Source organism: Dichotomopilus funicola, assembly GCF_033296635.1.
Source record: "Dichotomopilus funicola strain CBS 141.50 unplaced genomic scaffold C8A04scaffold_8, whole genome shotgun sequence".
NCBI classification, from domain to species: Eukaryota; Fungi; Ascomycota; class Sordariomycetes; order Sordariales; family Chaetomiaceae; genus Dichotomopilus; species Dichotomopilus funicola.
In genome coordinates this window covers 386111-403041 of record NW_026944029.1, presented here as the reverse complement: position 1 = coordinate 403041, position 16931 = coordinate 386111, and the positions used below count along the sequence as shown (strand labels likewise).

The 16931-nt window shown below is 57.3% G+C and overlaps 3 protein-coding genes across 3 annotated transcripts; 1 reads left to right on the top strand and 2 right to left on the bottom strand.

Moving 5' to 3' along the window:
- Positions 1-1392: 1392 nt before the first annotated feature.
- C8A04DRAFT_9719 (uncharacterized protein) lies at positions 1393-5834 on the top strand (the record flags this gene model as incomplete). Its single annotated transcript, XM_062785596.1, has 3 exons — positions 1393-2051; positions 2073-5580; positions 5649-5834. 3 exons carry the CDS (start codon positions 1393-1395, stop codon positions 5832-5834), a joined length of 4353 nt encoding a protein of 1450 aa, XP_062639876.1.
- Positions 5835-8027: 2193 nt separating this feature from the next.
- C8A04DRAFT_25731 (uncharacterized protein) lies at positions 8028-10952 on the bottom strand (the record flags this gene model as incomplete). Its single annotated transcript, XM_062779668.1, has 1 exon — positions 8028-10952. One exon carries the CDS (start codon positions 10950-10952, stop codon positions 8028-8030), a length of 2925 nt encoding a protein of 974 aa, XP_062639875.1.
- Positions 10953-13319: 2367 nt separating this feature from the next.
- Positions 13320-15095, bottom strand: C8A04DRAFT_25730 (velvet factor-domain-containing protein; the record flags this gene model as incomplete). The annotated part of the gene is made up of 2 exons (XM_062779667.1): positions 13320-14833; positions 14912-15095. The coding sequence occupies 2 exons, from the start codon at positions 15093-15095 to the stop codon at positions 13320-13322; spliced, it is 1698 nt and encodes a 565-aa protein (XP_062639874.1).
- Between the last annotated feature and the right edge of the window lie 1836 nt (positions 15096-16931).

The window sequence follows — 16931 nt, the reverse complement described above, 5'->3', positions numbered from 1 at the left end:
CTCCGGCCCCTCATTCCGGTGGAGAGCCGCTCGGCGGGATTCCGTCGCCGATTGGGGCCACCAGTCCGCCGGACTCCGCTCGAGCTGTCAAAAATGCAGGCACTAGTTTAGCGCAATCCGCTTTCGCTGTGGCGAAGGTGTCTTGGCTGTGGAGGCAGGTTCGGGGCGGGTTTCTTGGTGAGTCTGGCTCTGTGCTGTGCAGTCGGAGAGCTTTGCGGGGGTTCACGGTGACATCGGATGGATTTCACCCGTCTCATCTTGTCCATTCCTACATCGGACGAGAATGAGCTCACAAATAATTGAGTACATGAATTTCTGATCCGATGCTGCTCAAGAGGTGCGAGAGAGGAAGGCGTGCTTCACTAGTTACTGCATAGATAAGACGGAATGGCCCGTGGGCCGCTCTCTCAGGTACAAATGCAAGAAAGCAAGTGCGGGCGGAACCCGCATGCGATCTGGGCACCTGGGTTTTGGAAAGGTGGGTTGCATTGCAATTGGGTGGCTGGCGGTGATGTGGCGGGATAACAGGTATGCAGAAGAGCAAATCGACTCACCGCCATCGAGGGAGATGCTTTCCTCTGCAAGGTTGCTGGTAGACCGCAAGCAAATCGAGAAAGACCTGATCAGGAGGGGGGAGGGCTTGCCCGGGTCTCGGTTGCCTGACTTGGGGAGTTGTAGGTATGATGGATGGAGGAGAGGCAAGAGCAACCTGCCTGCTAGCGGGGTTCCGGGGGGTGCGGTCAATGGGAATTGTTGTGTCAATGTTAGGTAGTTAACGTGAAGGTTAATATTATGCAGGTACGGAGTAGTCTAGTCTATTTCCTCGTTATGGACATCCGGATGAACTAAATCTGGAGGAAGCAAGGCACCGAAAGGGGTCCGTGCGCGATCGCGGCACCAAAACGGGAGCATTTGGGGTTCCAAAAACTTCGTTAGCTGCATGCTCTCATGGCGACTGCGCATCAGCCACCTGGCGAGAGGCCCTGGGGCCCCCTGGGCATCCACCCAAGTTGCGTGGCCCTGCCCTCAACCTTTTGACGTGACCCGAGATTGCGTTCGTCTCTTGGTAGTTACATAGTAATTTCTGACGCCGAGGGGAGGGAACGGTGCTTTTCATCCGATCGCGTTTTTTCTTTTCCCAACTAATCCTATCGACATTTGACTTCGACTACTCCTACACTAGACCACGTCCGCAAAGCATGCCGCTGCTGCCCGGCAAATCGAGTTCCTGAGCCAACGCCAATTCCACGCTCCGGGCCCTTTCGCGCTCTCGCCCGACAGCAGCAGCCCAGCCCAGCTCGACCAGCTCAACCAGCCAGCCTGACAGCCCGCGTTGCATCAATCCCACACCACCGATATTTTGCCAGCCGCGCGGTCGCCCTCAACAAAAAAATGGCCCGACCAGCGCCAGCACCGCCATACGATCCCGACTTCGATATAACGCATTTCATCGACGAGTCGCATTTTGCTAACGAGTTTATCGATTCCGACGAGGGGAGCCCACTTCCCGACCTACTCGACTCCGATGCCCCGAGCCCGCGCCCTCACCGCCCGCACAGCTCCGGGGCCAACTCCTTCCACGCCATGCCGGACGCTCCGCAAGACTGCGGTTCTCCCTCGGAGGCCTTGGGCCTCGTGAGCGCCAGCTCCCGCTCCGGAGACGGCCACCGCGGGTCGACATTCGACTCGGCATCTTCCAAGAGGACGTCAACGACTGCATTGACGCAACTGACAGCGGGCGACCTGCGGATCGACGGCAATGGTGGTAACAATAAGGTGGATTGGGACATGATGGGCGGTAGTGGTGTATTCACGGGGTCCGACAGTACAGTGTTTCCGGCTGGGGATCCCGGGTTTGAGTTTGTCGATGGCAGTGTTGTCGGACAGTCGCAGCTCCAGAGCCCGATGGACAGCCCCAGCCCGTTTGGCTCGGGGCTAGCTACGCTGTCGCCGGATACTATTATGGCCTCGCCATCTGCGTGCGAAGATAGCTATCGGGTAAGCTTTTTTTGTCTTGGGCCGTCCCGTCCCGTTCCACGTGTGCACACCACGTGCCACACATACTAACCCAGCACGCAGCGGTTCACTTTCACGCCCCCGAGCCGGCAATCGGATGCAGCGCCCAAGGGGACTACACGCATGCGTCATTCCCAAGCGCCAGCCGCGCTGAAGTATGAGTTCCGCGGTCCACAGGATGCAAGCATGAACATGGGGGGTATTGCTGGGTTTATGGACCCCATGTATCACCAAAACGCACAGCCGCCCCCGATAGGGGCACCATTCTTTCCGACGAACACACAGATGCCCGTACAACCTCCGGCGGAATATCAGCCCCATGGTCCCGGACCGTACAACCTAGAAGTCGGCGCTACCAACACAAAATCCCGAGTTGAAACACAAATTACTATCAAACTACGACTGCCGCAACTCCCGCATGGCGTCAGCAAGGTCCACCTCCCCAAGCACACGATTAGCAAGCCAAAGTTTTGGACGAAGCCGCCCCCGCAACCATCCCCGGACACGCTTGAGTTGCACGCCATCTTGGTTTGCACGAGCGCGATGCAGATCCCACAGCAGAGGGTGGGTGCCCTGCAACGAGCCCAGAAAGCAGCGGGGCTGCGGACAAAACCGGACCCTGAGAGCCAAGAGGAGGATGTAAAAACGCAAGAAGGGGGGGAGGTACGGATTTGCGAGAATTGCATTGGCAGGGAACGGAAGCGGGCCGGGCGGAAGAAGTCCAAACATCCGCAGGACGAAGAGGCCTGGAGGAAAGATGAGGCTCGGCGTGTGATTGTGTTCAACACCCAGGAGGTCAAGGAATGGGCGCTGCAGAACCATCCCGAGACAGGCCTTCGGCGTTTCTGGCAAGTGGAGGCCCCAATGAGGATAGCCTGCTATTGCCGACACCACGCGGAAAAGCAAGGGTTTCAGATCATCTTCACCCTCACCGACCATCTCGGCAAGCTGGTCGCCCAGACGATGTCCGAGTCCATCATGATCACCGACGACCACAAGACCACGAGCCCCAACCCGGTTCCTAAGACAGTACCCGGTGTTCCCGGGGCCATACTCACGCCGCGAGAAGAACTGCCTCTCCAAGTCGCCCCTGGTCCCGGACCAGGGCCTTCGCTGGAGTCGTCCCCCAGCCTGGACCTCCAGGCTGCGAGACGCGGTTCCGCCGGATCAACCTGTATCTCGACAGGACCACTTGACCAGCTGCAGCCAGCGCTGGGTGCTCAGCACCTCTCGCGCCCGGCGTCGCCTTCTTTTGGCTCAGGGCCAGCAAAACGACGACGAGGGAACCACTCGATCCACAAGATCCCTACTGACTTGGCCATGACGCCGCTGGACACGTCGTTCCTCACAGCTCCACGGATGCCCAACTCAGCCACCGGCTCGGCTATGGTCACGCCAGCATCTTCGTCATTCTCTCCCACACCGCCCCCGGCCTTCCTCCCGACACCCGCAGATTTGCAGCTCTTTGGGCCCAACGCAGCCGCCGGCCCCGATGCAACCGCGGTGAACCCGTTTGGAAACAGCCCGCACACGGCTGCCAACGGCGGCCAGCTGCTCTCGCCGGATCCTAGCCGGGCGCCAAGCCTCGCGAACCTGGCCATGAGCATGCCGCTCTTTGGTCAACCTCCCGCACCTCGCCCGAACCAGGTCGCTGCAAACCCCGCCACGCCTCGACACATGGCCGGTATTGCCCCAGGGCAAGGCAGGGCGCAGCCACCTCCTACGCAGAAAGTCATCTTCAAGGTTATCCCCGGAGAAGGCCCCGTGGCTGGTGGTGTTGAGGTGACTCTGATGGGTCAAGGATTCGAGGCTGGTATGCAGGTTATGTTTGGCGACAAGCAGGCCCCAGGCACCATGTTTTGGTCGTCGGAGTCGATTATCTGTCTGCTGCCCCCTTCGGAGACTGCGGGTATGGTCCCGGTCAAGATCAAGGGGCAGAACATGGGACCGCAGTGGTTCCGCTACGTGGATGATAGCGAGCAGCAGCTGCTCCGCACGGCGCTCATGATTCTGGGCAACAAGATGACGGGCGGATACGAGGACCCGGCCGAGTTTGCTCGCCGCATCATCAAAGAATCCTCGGGCGGCTACCCGTCGGGCGGTGGTGACATGTCCGGTGGTAGTGGTGCTGGCAATGGTGGCGGTAATGCTGAGGGCTCTACCAGCCGGGCAATGGAAAACTTTGAGGGCCACCTTCTCAAGTTGATGGAACTGATGGACCTTAGCAACAGCACCCGGAAACCACGGCTGAACCTGAGGCGGAGGGCGACGGGGCAGACGATGCTGCACTTGGCTTGCAAGATGGGCCTGCACCGCTTCGTGGCTGGTCTCCTGGCCCGTGGCGCCAACCCGGACCCGCGCGACAACGGCGGCTACACGGCCCTGCACATGGCCTCGATGAGCAACCACGCCGAGATTGTGCGGCTCTTGATTGCCCACGGGGCGGACCCGACCTTGAGGACGCTGTCGGGCCTTACAGCGGCCGACGTCACCAAGTCGAAGGACGTGATGCGCATCATCCACCGCTCTGAGCAGCACCGGCGGTCGCTTAGCGAGGATTCGTCGCATAGTCGCCCGCACAGCCGGGCCCATAGTCGTGCCCACAGCCGTGTGAACAGCGTGACGAGCTTCAAATCGCTGCGTTTGCAGGCTCCGGCGTCGCAGGAAGTGGCTGACACGTCAAGCGATGAGCCCAGTCTCGGAGAGGACGACAGCCCAGAGGAGTACTCTGAGGCGTACTCGTCCGAGTCTGGCGCTGGCGAGCCGACGGACACCCGTCTCCGCCGCAAGAGCACCGCGAACACGCCCGCGCGTACGAGGAGCCCGTCTCGTTTCCGACGGCGAGGCACCGACGCCACGGGGGCTCTGATGGTGGCCATCAAGGACCAAGTCGCGGCTCAATTCCAGCAACTTCACCAGCGGATGGAGTCGCACCTGCAATACCTGCCCCAGCTTCCGCAGCTCCCTCAACTCCCCCAACTGCCTCAGTTCCCGCAGTTCGCCCAGTTCCCCAACTTCCCACAGATGCCCAACATGCCGCCGTTGCCCGAGTACCAGAACCCCGTCCTTCAACGCCTCGCGACGATTATCGGCGCCACGCGGCCTGGCCCAGGAGAGGACGCCGGCCCGAACCGGGAAGGCGCAGGCACTACCGAGAGCGCCTGGCAGTACTATCTCTCTCCTTTCTCAGCCAAGGCCGCTACGCCGCCCCCGGCCTATGACGAGTTGTTCCCCGGACGCGGTGGTAGCGGGACCGACTTGGACATCAAGCGGATGTCTGCCGCGCAGGCGACCGCGGATACAGTGGCGGATGCTAAGTGTGCGGCTTTGTTCGACCAGCAGACGGAAACCACTTCAGCAGCAGGGACCTCAGCTGCTACTGCGAGGGTCGAGACAAGCGCCAACACCGAGGAAGCCGAAGATTCAGAAGGCCAAGAGATCCCTGCGCTCTTGCAGATCGGACGGAAGGATGCCATCACGCAGGAGCAACAGGCCACGCTGCGGCGGGCGCATGCGCAGAACCTCAAGAGGTTGAGCTGGGATCGGAATCTATTTTTCGTTTGGGTATGTTTTCTCTTCTCTTGATGAGCTAAATTAGTGAGTAAATGGTTGACTAACTAAATCGTGACCAGATCCCTCTGCTCATCCTTATTGTCGGCGCCATGGCCTACCATGGCATGCCGGGGTTCGTCTCGGCCACGCGGGCGCCCATGTCAGTTCTACCCAAGGTCCAGGTTCAAGATGTTGCTGCTGAGCCGGTGGTAGTTGCTCAGATGGAGGTTGGTGGGGAATTGAATGGGGTTGTTAATGCCGTGTGAGGGGGGGGGTTCTTTTGCTACTGGGTCCATATTTAGGTTGGGTTGGAAGGGAGAGGGAGTGGGGGAAGTAAGGAGGCTATATAAATGTATATTTATTCCGGGAGGTTCTCGTCTTTTTTGGTGTGGTCGTCTGATAGGTTGGTCGGGGCGGGGATAAGCTATGATGGTGATGACTATGGTGAAAGCAAAGGCAAAAAAGCAAAGCCAGTTTCAGTTTCCTTTTCGGAAGGGGGTCGAGTTAGGGTTGTTTTGCTTCGGGCTCTACTTGCTTCAGGGTTCGCTTCTTCGGGGTCGTTTCTTCGAGAGGTTTATTTCTTCGGCGGGGTGTCTGGTTTTGGGACCGCTTTTGTTTCGTTATCGTTACAGAAAACAGACAGATCGGCTAGCAAGCAATGAGCGAGGGAGTGGATCATGCAGCGCTATATAGGTTAGGTATGGCTGGTCGGGAGGGCTAGCAAAGCAGGCAGGCAGGCGGGAATTTTAGAAAGATGATTCGGTTTTTTTTGCTCGTTTTTTGGTGTCCCTTTTTTTTTTCTGCGTTGATTCTCACTTCGGTGATTGGGAGGTTTGTGAGGCTTGTTTTGGATTATCTTCTTCTTTTTTGGCTATTTCTATATGGGCGGTTACTTGCTTAGGTAGGTAATTCAACGGCCCAGTGGTTTGTCTCTCTTGGGCAACTCAACGGTGGGTGGTGGGAACAACTACCTACCGAGAAAATGGAGGACGGAGGGCAGGGGACGGGGGATAGAAGACTGGGGTGGGCAGGCGGAGGATCTTTCTGCTCGATTGTGTTTTACTGGGCAGTATATTGAGACGGAATGAGTAGGCTCCTTTGTGTGTGTATATGGTACAGTACATATTTATGTATTACCTGTCAGCTAGAGCCGCTTCAATCTTGTCGGGATAGTCCGCCGTCAGCCAGTCCGCTTTGGACTCTTATCACTTACTCCGGGCTGGGATACGGCCAACGGAATCGATCATCATGATAAAAGTTCAGTGAGCATAACCCTCTGCCTGCTTAGACTTAATAGACTGACACGAAGACTACACGCCCCCATCATGTCACTCAACGATCGTTCTTAGCTTCACCTGAGCTACACACGCCGCCAACATACACACAATACATGATTCACCACCAGGCAGGAAAACAAAGGGGAAGGTACAAAGTCAAGTATCTTCTGTACTATAAATAAACAAGGTCATCATCATTCCCACCTCAGCCACAGAGCATCGCCCAACGCCGGTATGGTGGGGTGGGTAGTTTGTACATACATGAGAGCACGTACAGAAGGAAATAACAACAGCATCATCCACAAGCCCATCCATCGTTCGATCATCTCTTACGCAGTATAATCTCGAGTAAGAGGAACCGACCAAAGAAGGAAGAGCCTGGGACTTTCAACCCAAACAAACCTCCATCCACAAATACAAAACGTTCTTCATCTTCGTCAGGATTGATGATGGATCGAAGAAAAGCAAGACATACATACCCACCACAAAGTACCAACAGTCTCAAAAAAAAAAAAAAAAAAAAAAGGGAAACCAGTTGGTCGGTCGGTATATCCACCCAGAAATAAAATGAAGGACGCCAGTCATCCCATACAGTACAGCTCAGCTGGTCCAGTCAGACCAACTTGTATATACAGACAAAATGTCTCCCATATGGCAAGGAATTAGTGTCCCCAGTTGTTTTTCTTTTTCTTTTTTGATTTGCTGATCTGTTTTCTGTTTTCGCATTTGTCAAAGTGTCGCCCTACTCCTTTCTCTCGCACGTGGTCGTGGTCGTGGGTCGTCAGAGGGTCGTGAAAGTCGTTATGTGGTGAGAAGGGAAGGAAGAAGTGAATAAAGAGGAATAGAAGAAATGGGAAAACCAGGGATGGAGAAGAGAAATAAGGACGACTGTTTCGTCCTATCGGGATGAACACAGACTGGATCGGGCCAGATGGGCAAAGCCGAGAGGAAACGGAGAGAGGGCGAGGCAGTGAAGTGACTGCTCGTATGCCAGGTAGGCCGTGCAGTGATTCCGGCCGTGGCGTGCTCCCGGATGTTGTGGTGACCGTGGTGCTGCTGCAGTTGCTGTGTCGGCAGTGGATTTGATGTTGACGAGAGAGCCTAGCCATAGAGACAGTGGAAAGAGAGGTGTGAGAGAAGAGAGCGGAAGTGACAGCAGAAACAAGAGAGAAGGAAAGAGGTTCAGCCCCAAACAGGAACATTCTCCACATTCTCTCCGCCCTCGCCCTGTCCCAGCCCCGAGTCCCGGTTCCCAGCCGTCTTCCTCTCTCCCCTCCCATGGCCACCAACACCTACACTCACACCACTAGCACCAGCACCACCAAATCCACCAAACCCAGCAAACCCACCAAAACTACCGCCAGTGGTACTGGTAGCAGCAGCAGGAACAACAACCCCCCCACCCTCACAAAACTCCCTCGGAATCCTCGGCACAGATGGAATCCCCTGATTCGGATCCGGCACAATACTCAACGGCTTCTCACCGCCGCCTTCTTCCCTCTGGCCATTAAACCCAGATCCAGACCCAGACCCAGACCCATATCCGTACCGATACTCCCCACTGCTGTACTCCTGACCCTGATTCCGCTGAGGGCCATTATCCTCACAGTCAATGCTCATAGCACTACTGTTACTAACAGCACGCATACCGCCGCGAAAGCTGCTGTTGCGGGAGTTTGTGTTCGTAGCTGAGGTCAGGTTTGGCTTCGTATGAGGGTGTGCTGCAAAGGGGGAACGGAAGGAGGCTGGTGGGGGTGTGATGTTGCGGTGGAGTTTGTTGTTGCTGAAAGATGAAGCAGGTGCTGGTGTCGGGTCGTCAAGCATCATGACATCTTCGTCTTGTGCATTAACGGTATTTTGGACAGGCGGTTGCTGGGGCTGTTCCCGGACCTGTTCTTCGCCTTGGTCATCATCCTCCGGTGAACGATGTCGTCTAGTCAACCCCAGGATCCTGCGTCGTCTTCCGTCACGCGCCTTGGTCAGCTTTCCCTTAGATGCTGTGACAATGGCAGTAGCAGTGGCAGTGGAAGTGGCAGTCGTCGCAGCAGTCGGCCGAGCAACATCAACCGAATGCCTGGCCGGGGTAGCCGCAGCAAGATGTGCCGCGCCAAAGATACCCGAGCTACCGCCGGTCGGCGAAGCCAAACCATAGTCATAGCTATGACTATACCCATGACCCCGACCCTGGGAAGGCGAAGACCCAGCCGCAGTCGCCGGCCGCTGTTGGACCGCACCATACTTCGCCGACGAGGAAGACAAAGGCGGGTAATACCCCTTCCCATTACCACTCCTGCTCTTGATCCTATTCCCGTTCCTGTCCTTACTCCCTCTTCTGATAGGTTTGCTGCTGCTGCCGTTGGCATCACGAGCCCCCGACAACTCCACAGACAGCCGCGACGCCGAGTGCCGCAACTTCTTGACCAGCTTACGCGTGACCATCTCAGCGTCACCGGCTAAATCGACCGATGCGCCGCGCTTGGTGCCGCGCGAGGGAGAGGACAACGTGCTGCTGGGACTGCCGATGCTGTTGGATTTGCCGTGGGATGAGCCACGGGGGGGCGGTGCTGGAGGGGGCATGTGGCCGTTGAAGTCGGAGTTGGAGTTGGTGGTATGCCTGCTGTGGACGGACGAAGAAGAGATGGACATGGCTGGTTTGAGCTGCTGCTGGCTCTGCTGTTGCGCGGCCATATGATCCGCAAACGACCGACCCGACACAGACGGCACGTTGCTCCCGGGAGGCGAGACAACCATGCGTTCCGAGAAGGACTTGCGCGTCGACGACGGAGGGGATTCCGGAATCGGCGGGTTGAACTCGGCAAACGCTGACCGGCCTGATGGACCAGCTGCGGCCACACTGCTACCCCCGCGCGCAGGGAGAGGGTGTCGACCGCCGCGGATGGCGTGCGCTTGGAAGAATCCCGAGGCGACGAGGCTTTTGTAGCTTTCGAGAACCTCTTCACGGCTGGGGTAGCCCGTGGCCGAGGGGTGGGGATGAGCACTCGGGGCTGGTGCAGCACCCCCAGTTTGGGCGGCCAGCATCAACAGTCGCTCCTTTTCAGTTTCGTTGTCTCGGTCGAGTTTCTTATTCTCTCCCGCAGCCGTACCAACAGTACCCGTAGCCCCCCCACCCACCACCGAGCTCATGACCCGCCCAATACTCCCCGACGACTTGGACTTGCTCAAGTTCAGTTTCTCCCGCATCCCATCCCACAACGGCGCGAGGAAACTCGTCTTCTTCACCACACCCCCCCTCTGTCCCTGATTCTGTCCTTGACTCTGCCCCTGTCCCTGACCAGCCTGTTGTTGTTCCCCCGAGCGAATCCACCCCGCCGTACTCCTCGGTCGACGGAGGACATACCGTCCCGACGCAGTCCCGACAACCCCCCCTCCACGTCCACCACCACCACCAAGTGCACCGCCCCTCGTCCGAAGTCCGCTCCCGCTACCGCGTTCGGCGCCCGCTGCAACAGTCGTGTACTCCCCTTGTCCCTTTCCTTTACCCCAGACACCAGTCAAACCACCACCACCCAACCGTTCATCCAACCCTCCCCAACCACGATACTCCCTGATCTGCTCCTCTTCCTCGTCCATTTCCACTTGTTGTTGTTTATCCCTGTCTTCACCGCTCTCGTCATCACTATCCACGAGGTCATCAGCCCCCAGAAACCCCGCCGGCGGCGCAGCCGACACCCGATCGTTCATCGACCCTTCGACAAACCGGCTCTGGCCAGTCGCTGCAGCGGCCGAGTACCCTCGTGGTGAGAGCGGTGGGCGTGTTGTTGCCGTTGCGCTGGCGGGGTATTGCTCTTTTTGTTGTTGTGGCTGTTGGGAGTGGGAGTGCTGCAGGAATAGCTGCTGCTGCCTACGCATCGGGGAGATGGCGCTGGCGCTCATGCTGCCGCTGGTTATGCCGCTCATGAGGATCGTGCTAGCTGTGCTGGCACTTCCGCTGCTGCTGCTCACGCCGGGATTTGCGGTGTTGGGAGTACCGCCCGGCCATGGGGACGGCGGGATGTTGTGGGTTTGTAGGGAGAGGTGGTGTTTGTGTTGGAGTCGGCGGCGGAAGGAGGGGGTGGGGGTTGGCGAGGTCGCTGAGGATGTTGCCATTGTTGTGATGCTCTTGGTTGTGGCATGTGATGATAAGTTGCGTGGGATATTCGGTATTGTTTTGTTGTGTATGTGTATGTATTTTTGATTCGCGTTCGAAATCGCCTACGGCAAGGCAAGCTCTGTCGTGGTGCGCCGGCGCGTGACGATGCAATTGCGTCGGTCGGCGGTCGGCGGCGGTCTGTTGTGCTGCGTTGTCAGGTCGAGTTGCAGATGGACGATTGCAAGGGGGGTGGTCGTTTGTTTACTTTTCTTGTCCGACGACGACGGCGCCCAGCAACCAACCAACCAGACAAGGGAGTCCAATTGAAGAGGTCCGCAGCCACAACTCGAAACCCGACGGAACAAGCCCTCGATGCCGTTAAGATCAAACAAAGTATTGTATCGTCGCAAAATATGTTTCTCTCAACACCGTCGCAAACAGCTCAGCTCACTTCTTCCACGGCAGCAAGCAGCAAACAAAAGCTTAGCTAACTTCGCACGCGGGGAAAAGCGCAGCAAGCAGGCAGGCTGCAGATGCGAGACAAAACAAGGCAAGGCGAGGCCAAAAACCGAACACCAAGAACCAAAAAGGTTTGGGAGGCTCCGGTCGGAATTCTCGTTGGATTCGTTTTGTTGTTGACAAACGTTGCGGCCTGCATGCATGCTTGCTTGTGTGGTCCCTGCATTCTCGCCGGCGGCCGGGCAACGGCGGAAAGGGGGCGGGCCGCCAAGATTGGGTCCACTTTTTTGGACGGTACCTGGACGGTCAGACGTTCTCCGCTGCGATGAGGAACGAGTCCGAGTTGGGACCCTGAGAAGAGAATATGTGACCTACTGTAGCCACCGAGATAGTAAGGAGAGTGAGAGAAAATAAAGTAGGCCAATTAAAAATCTTGAACACCAACGGAGAACAACAATCTCCTCGAAAAGGGTTCTGGTGCAATATTCCCCGAACCCAACCCGATCCACGACAGGTATCGGAACTAACATGGTGCTACAAATGTTACAGAACGGACAAACCACCCGGCTTCCTGTAGATTCTCGAGATTAACAAAGTCTTCAGCGATCGTTGCGAGAGATGTTTCATCGGTGCGGGCCGAGGTGAGCTCGAGAGAGGTATGTGAGGCGAGCAAAATGGTCAAGGACCTCCATTGCTCTAGCACACCGTAGTTGGAACCTAGTAACTTCACAGCCCTAGTAACACTGCTTGGGGAAGAACAAAGACAAAAGGAGCAACCCATCATCTCCCAAACGGAAAGAGCCACCCACAAGCATGAGTCTGTCTCCCGAGGTCTCGCCGGGAGGTGTATATGTGCCATACCTACCGACTGCTCAAGCTACCTTACCAAGTACCTATGTAGAGTAGGGGAACAAACCTAGGTACAGTACCTCCCAGCAGAGGAATCCTCTCCGGCCCGTTCACCACACCCGCTTTACTTAACAGATGCCGGTGAAGATGGTTTTGGATATCAATAACATGGGGATGTAGATCGTCATGTGACATGGACATGGACATGGACCTGGACATGAAGCAGCCGGCGAGTAAAGTTACCAGCCTTCAACAAGGCACACGCCACCCATCATACCACAGTACATAGCAGACAGACAGCGCACAGGCACAGGAACAACATTTCAAACCAATCCTGTACTTCATTCGTACTTCAGACCTAGCTACAGTACCTACTCAAACAAAAAGAACCCATACACGCACACAGAAGAAACTAAACTCCCTAGCAGACAAGACAGAAAGAAAACCAATGCATACACACACACCCAACACACAGCCCATACTCCGGCACCAATAAGGTATCCATTCTGTCATTCTCTTCCATCCTTCTTTGCTCAGCAAATAGACCCCGTTTCCATTTTCCCCTTCCTCACGCATGTATGCATGAAGCCATCACACCATTTCCAGCTGTTAGTGCTCCCTTCGAGGATGCTTCAGGCACCCATCGCAACACGCCCATGTGGTATAAGAAAAAGGAAACAACAAGGAGAAACGAAATGGAACATGGACTAGAGTCGACGGTCTGTCGTAACTCAATCAAGCGAGGTCGTCGCAAGCGGGATATGAAGAAGCTAAGTAAATAAAAACAAAAATGACAAGGGGAAAAAAGTGAAGACATAGAAACGGAGAGGTAAGAAGGAAAAAAGGTGGACAAAGCCTGTAAGCCAAATCAAACCGAAAAAGAAAAACAAATGATCGACAGGGAGTGTGTATCTCCCATATGCATCTCCATACAGCGCCGTTCCGGAACGCCCCGTACTCCGCCAACATCCGCGTCAACATCAATCCCAACATTCTACGACTCCCATGGCTTTCTCCATATGTACACCCTTCGCCAGCACACCAAACTTTCTCGCGGCTTGGAATAAAGCCACCGCTTAAAACGGACGCAAGTCACCGGTATACGCAAGCTGGCCATTAGCCCGCTTGAATGTCGCGTTGAGCTCCTCCATCGAGATATCATCTCCCCTCGCCGTCTCGCGCGCACCGTCCTGGAACCGCGGCGTATCGAGGTCGCTGCGGAAGGAGTCCCCGTGGGCCCGCTTGGATCCTGCGTACATCGTTGGTGGCGGCAGGACACCGGGGTGCACCGGCCCGCTCTTCGCGACCGGGTTGTTGATGAGGGGCGCCAGCGGCGCCAGCGAGGGGCCGGACCGCGGGGCGGTGGTGTAATTTGTCGGGCTCGACACCCCCAGGCGGCTGGTGCTGCTGGCGGCGTAGTTCCGGTCGACCTGGATCGGCGGGAGGACCTGCGAGGGCTCCAAGCGGGGCGGGAGGGCGATGGAAGAAAGCGGTGGGAGCTGCACAGACCCAGATGCCCTATGTTCGTGGCGAATGCTGTCGCTGCGAGGAGGCGCAGGGTTGATCGGGGGATACCCGGACTGCGATGGTGTCCGCTCCCTGCTGTGCGCCTTGGCCACTGCTTGATAGGACGTCGGCGCCGGATACGAAGCAGCCTGAGTTGGCGGGTAGACCGGAGACGCGGGTACCGATGGCGGTTGGGGTTGAGACTGGGGCTGCGGCTGGGCAAACGATTGTGGGGGAGGAGGAGGAGCGGCAGGGAATTGTGAGCCGGCGTTTCCGCCCAGGAACTGGAGGTGACCGCCGGGTGGCGGGTTCTGGCTGTACGGCGACGGGTAGTCGGCCATCGATGGGCGGCGCGCGGGATCGGCAGAGTACGGAGTACGCTCGGTGCTCCCGCTCATCGACCGGGCACGATTATATTCGGCGACCGCACGGTTGTCTGGGGTGGCTGTTCTCCTCTTCCGCTCATACTCGGCGGCGCCGTCCACGTGGTCGTAGTCACCACCGGGCTTCGCGTCGCGGCGTCTCATCCTAGGCTCGCGGCGAATGCGAACGCGGCATCCTTGGTCCGCCACCACGCGGCTGAGGGTGGTGCTCTCGGCCAAGCCGGGGAACTTCTTCGCGCTGTACACAATGAACTCCTGCGACTTGATCTCCATGCGGAAGTCAAAATACTCCGCCATCGCGGGGTGCGTGTAGGTCTGCGTCTGCTGGGGTTCGCCCTCCTCCTCCTTGTCCCTGTCCTTGTCCTCCTTGGTCTCTTCGTACAGATTGAAGCTGAGCTTGTACCGGCCCTCGTGGCGAACAGACAGGTCGGGGAACAGGAAGTAGCCGGCCTCCTGCGGGCGGTCCAGGTAGGCCATACCGGAGACGGGCATGCCAGTAAGCACTGGCGGCGTGTTAGTGGAGGACGTGGCGCCGCGGGCATGAGCCATGAGCCGGGCATGCTGGAGAGTGGCGTAAAGGAAGAAGTTGGCGTTGTACACAAAGGTGATGTCCTTGTCCTGGGCCACCTCCCAGGTTGGGCCCTCATAGATGCGCAGCTCCACGACGGGAGGCGGGTCAACAGGGCGTCGGTCGGCCGATGCTGCGGCGTGTCAGCGGGATTATGATTTCCCAGGATAAGCTCATTGAATTCATGAACTGAGGAAATCAATTGACTTACACTTCAGACCAGATCCGCAAGCTCTTGCTCGCTCGGGCTGCTGGATAATGCGCATGCGGTACCATAGCCTGCGGCCGTCCCGCGTCTCTCTCGAAGTCATGGTGCCGATGTCCATCGGGTGGTTGTCGCCGGCCTCGAGAGCCGGGATGGCATGAGCGGCCGACGCGAGGATCGGAGCGCCCATGGTGCGAGCTTTTTGTATTCAATCCGAATACCAACTCTCTAACGGGGAAGAAAGAAAGGGAGGAAAAAGTATCGGATCAAATCCTGGCAAACTGCAAGACCGGTCGGTGTTTTGAAACAGACCCCTAATCACCGGGTTAGTCCTGTCACGTCTTTCCATCCGCTCTCCAGTCCTTCTCGATCGAAGTTGGGACACACGATGCACGCTTAAAATCGCGTCTGCCTCTCAGAGCAAGAATCCAACGGCCACAATCTGCACGTCCCCGGGGCCGGGGATGACAGACCACGGATTTCAGATTTCTCACCCCTACCCTTCTCTCTCCGATTCTCTCCTCTCACTTCGCGTGCGGGACTTACCCAGTGATGCAGCAGCCGTCGACGGCCGATTCCCAGTGTCCCAGCACGCTCTTACACAATGGGGCCACACAAACGTCCCTGCCTTCCCGAGTGCCACACAAAGGATGAGCCGGGCGAATGAAATCGATCCGCAATTGCGTAGCAAAGGCTCAAACTCCCCGAAACGTCCGTCGGGAGCGTTTCAAATTTGAAGTCGCGCGGGAATTGGCAAAAAGAGCACGTTTGTCGGACAGTCGAATGTTTCGTCGTTTCTTCAAGTGGTGAGTAAAAAGGTGGTGGTCGAATTGAAGAATCGAGATGGAAGGGATGTGCGTGTCCGTGAGGGACCCAGCGGTTCCAGAAACCAGAGCGACGGGAAAGCTGAAAGGCACGGTCGGACCCGACGGTCTGTTATTGGGCGGGTGGGCAAGTCGGTGGCAGGTGGCTGCGTTGCGTCGTTCGTCTCAGCCAGTGGGCCGGGAATGGCCTGTCCGATCGTCCGGTTGGCTTTCCGCTCCTTTTCTCAACTCCTTTCCCTCTTGTCGGATTCCTCACGCTCGCTCGTTTTTTTTTTTTGCTCGGCACAGCAAGCACGTCGCGTCCGCGTCTTTCCAGGACGAGGAGACAGAAAGGTAAAAAGGGAAACGAAGGGCTAGAAACTTGCCAAGTGGATAAAAGAGAGGGAAGAGAAGCCCGGGAATGGATGCGCAGAGAGGCCGCAGGCAAGGGAAGGAGCAGTGGAACAGGGGAGACAGGGGGCCATGGAAATGAGAGCGTCACAGTGGGTGCATGGGCTCGATGGCTCGAGGATGGGCAAATGCATTCCTCAAAGTGGAGGTCGGAGCCTCTCATGGTCTCGCGGTCTCCATGTTCATTGGACCACAGCGGTTCTTCTTGTGGGGTCTACAGTCTTTTCAAGTCACCTCTGGCACGGTACGACCAGGGCCGTCTCGTCTCGCGGGCCCAGCTAAACCCGGAGTGTGGGCGGCTGCGCCGCTGAGTGGCCCAAGGCAGCTTCCCGACCCAGCGGAACGGGGGGCGCGCCGGGGCCACGACTTTTGGGAATACCAGACGGCAGTGTTGCACAGTGCGGCGCTGCAGAGAAGCAGGCGCGGAGTCGGAAAGGATGAACTGGGTGAGTGGGAACAAAGTGGGGACGGTCACAGGGGAGCGGCTGCCCATCCGGGCATCCTGCCGTTTCTCCGCCTCGCGGGGTTGGTCCAAGGGAAGCTGGCCCCCACAATTTTGGACCCGCCTTCCCACGCTCCCATGGTTGAGGTTCTGCCGCGAGTGGTGTGCTCGAAAACCCGCCATTCCCCAAAACGGTTGCGCGCGAACCATGGTTCTTTGGCCGTTTCCCAACCCTTTCTCGCCCTGTTGCAGTGCCGAGAGCGAATCGATCTTTGTGTGATCGAGTCCCCAAATCCCGAGGACGGTGCTGTGTATCGCTTCTTGTTTTGTGACGGATCACAGACGATAAAGAAAACTAGCAAATCGAGAG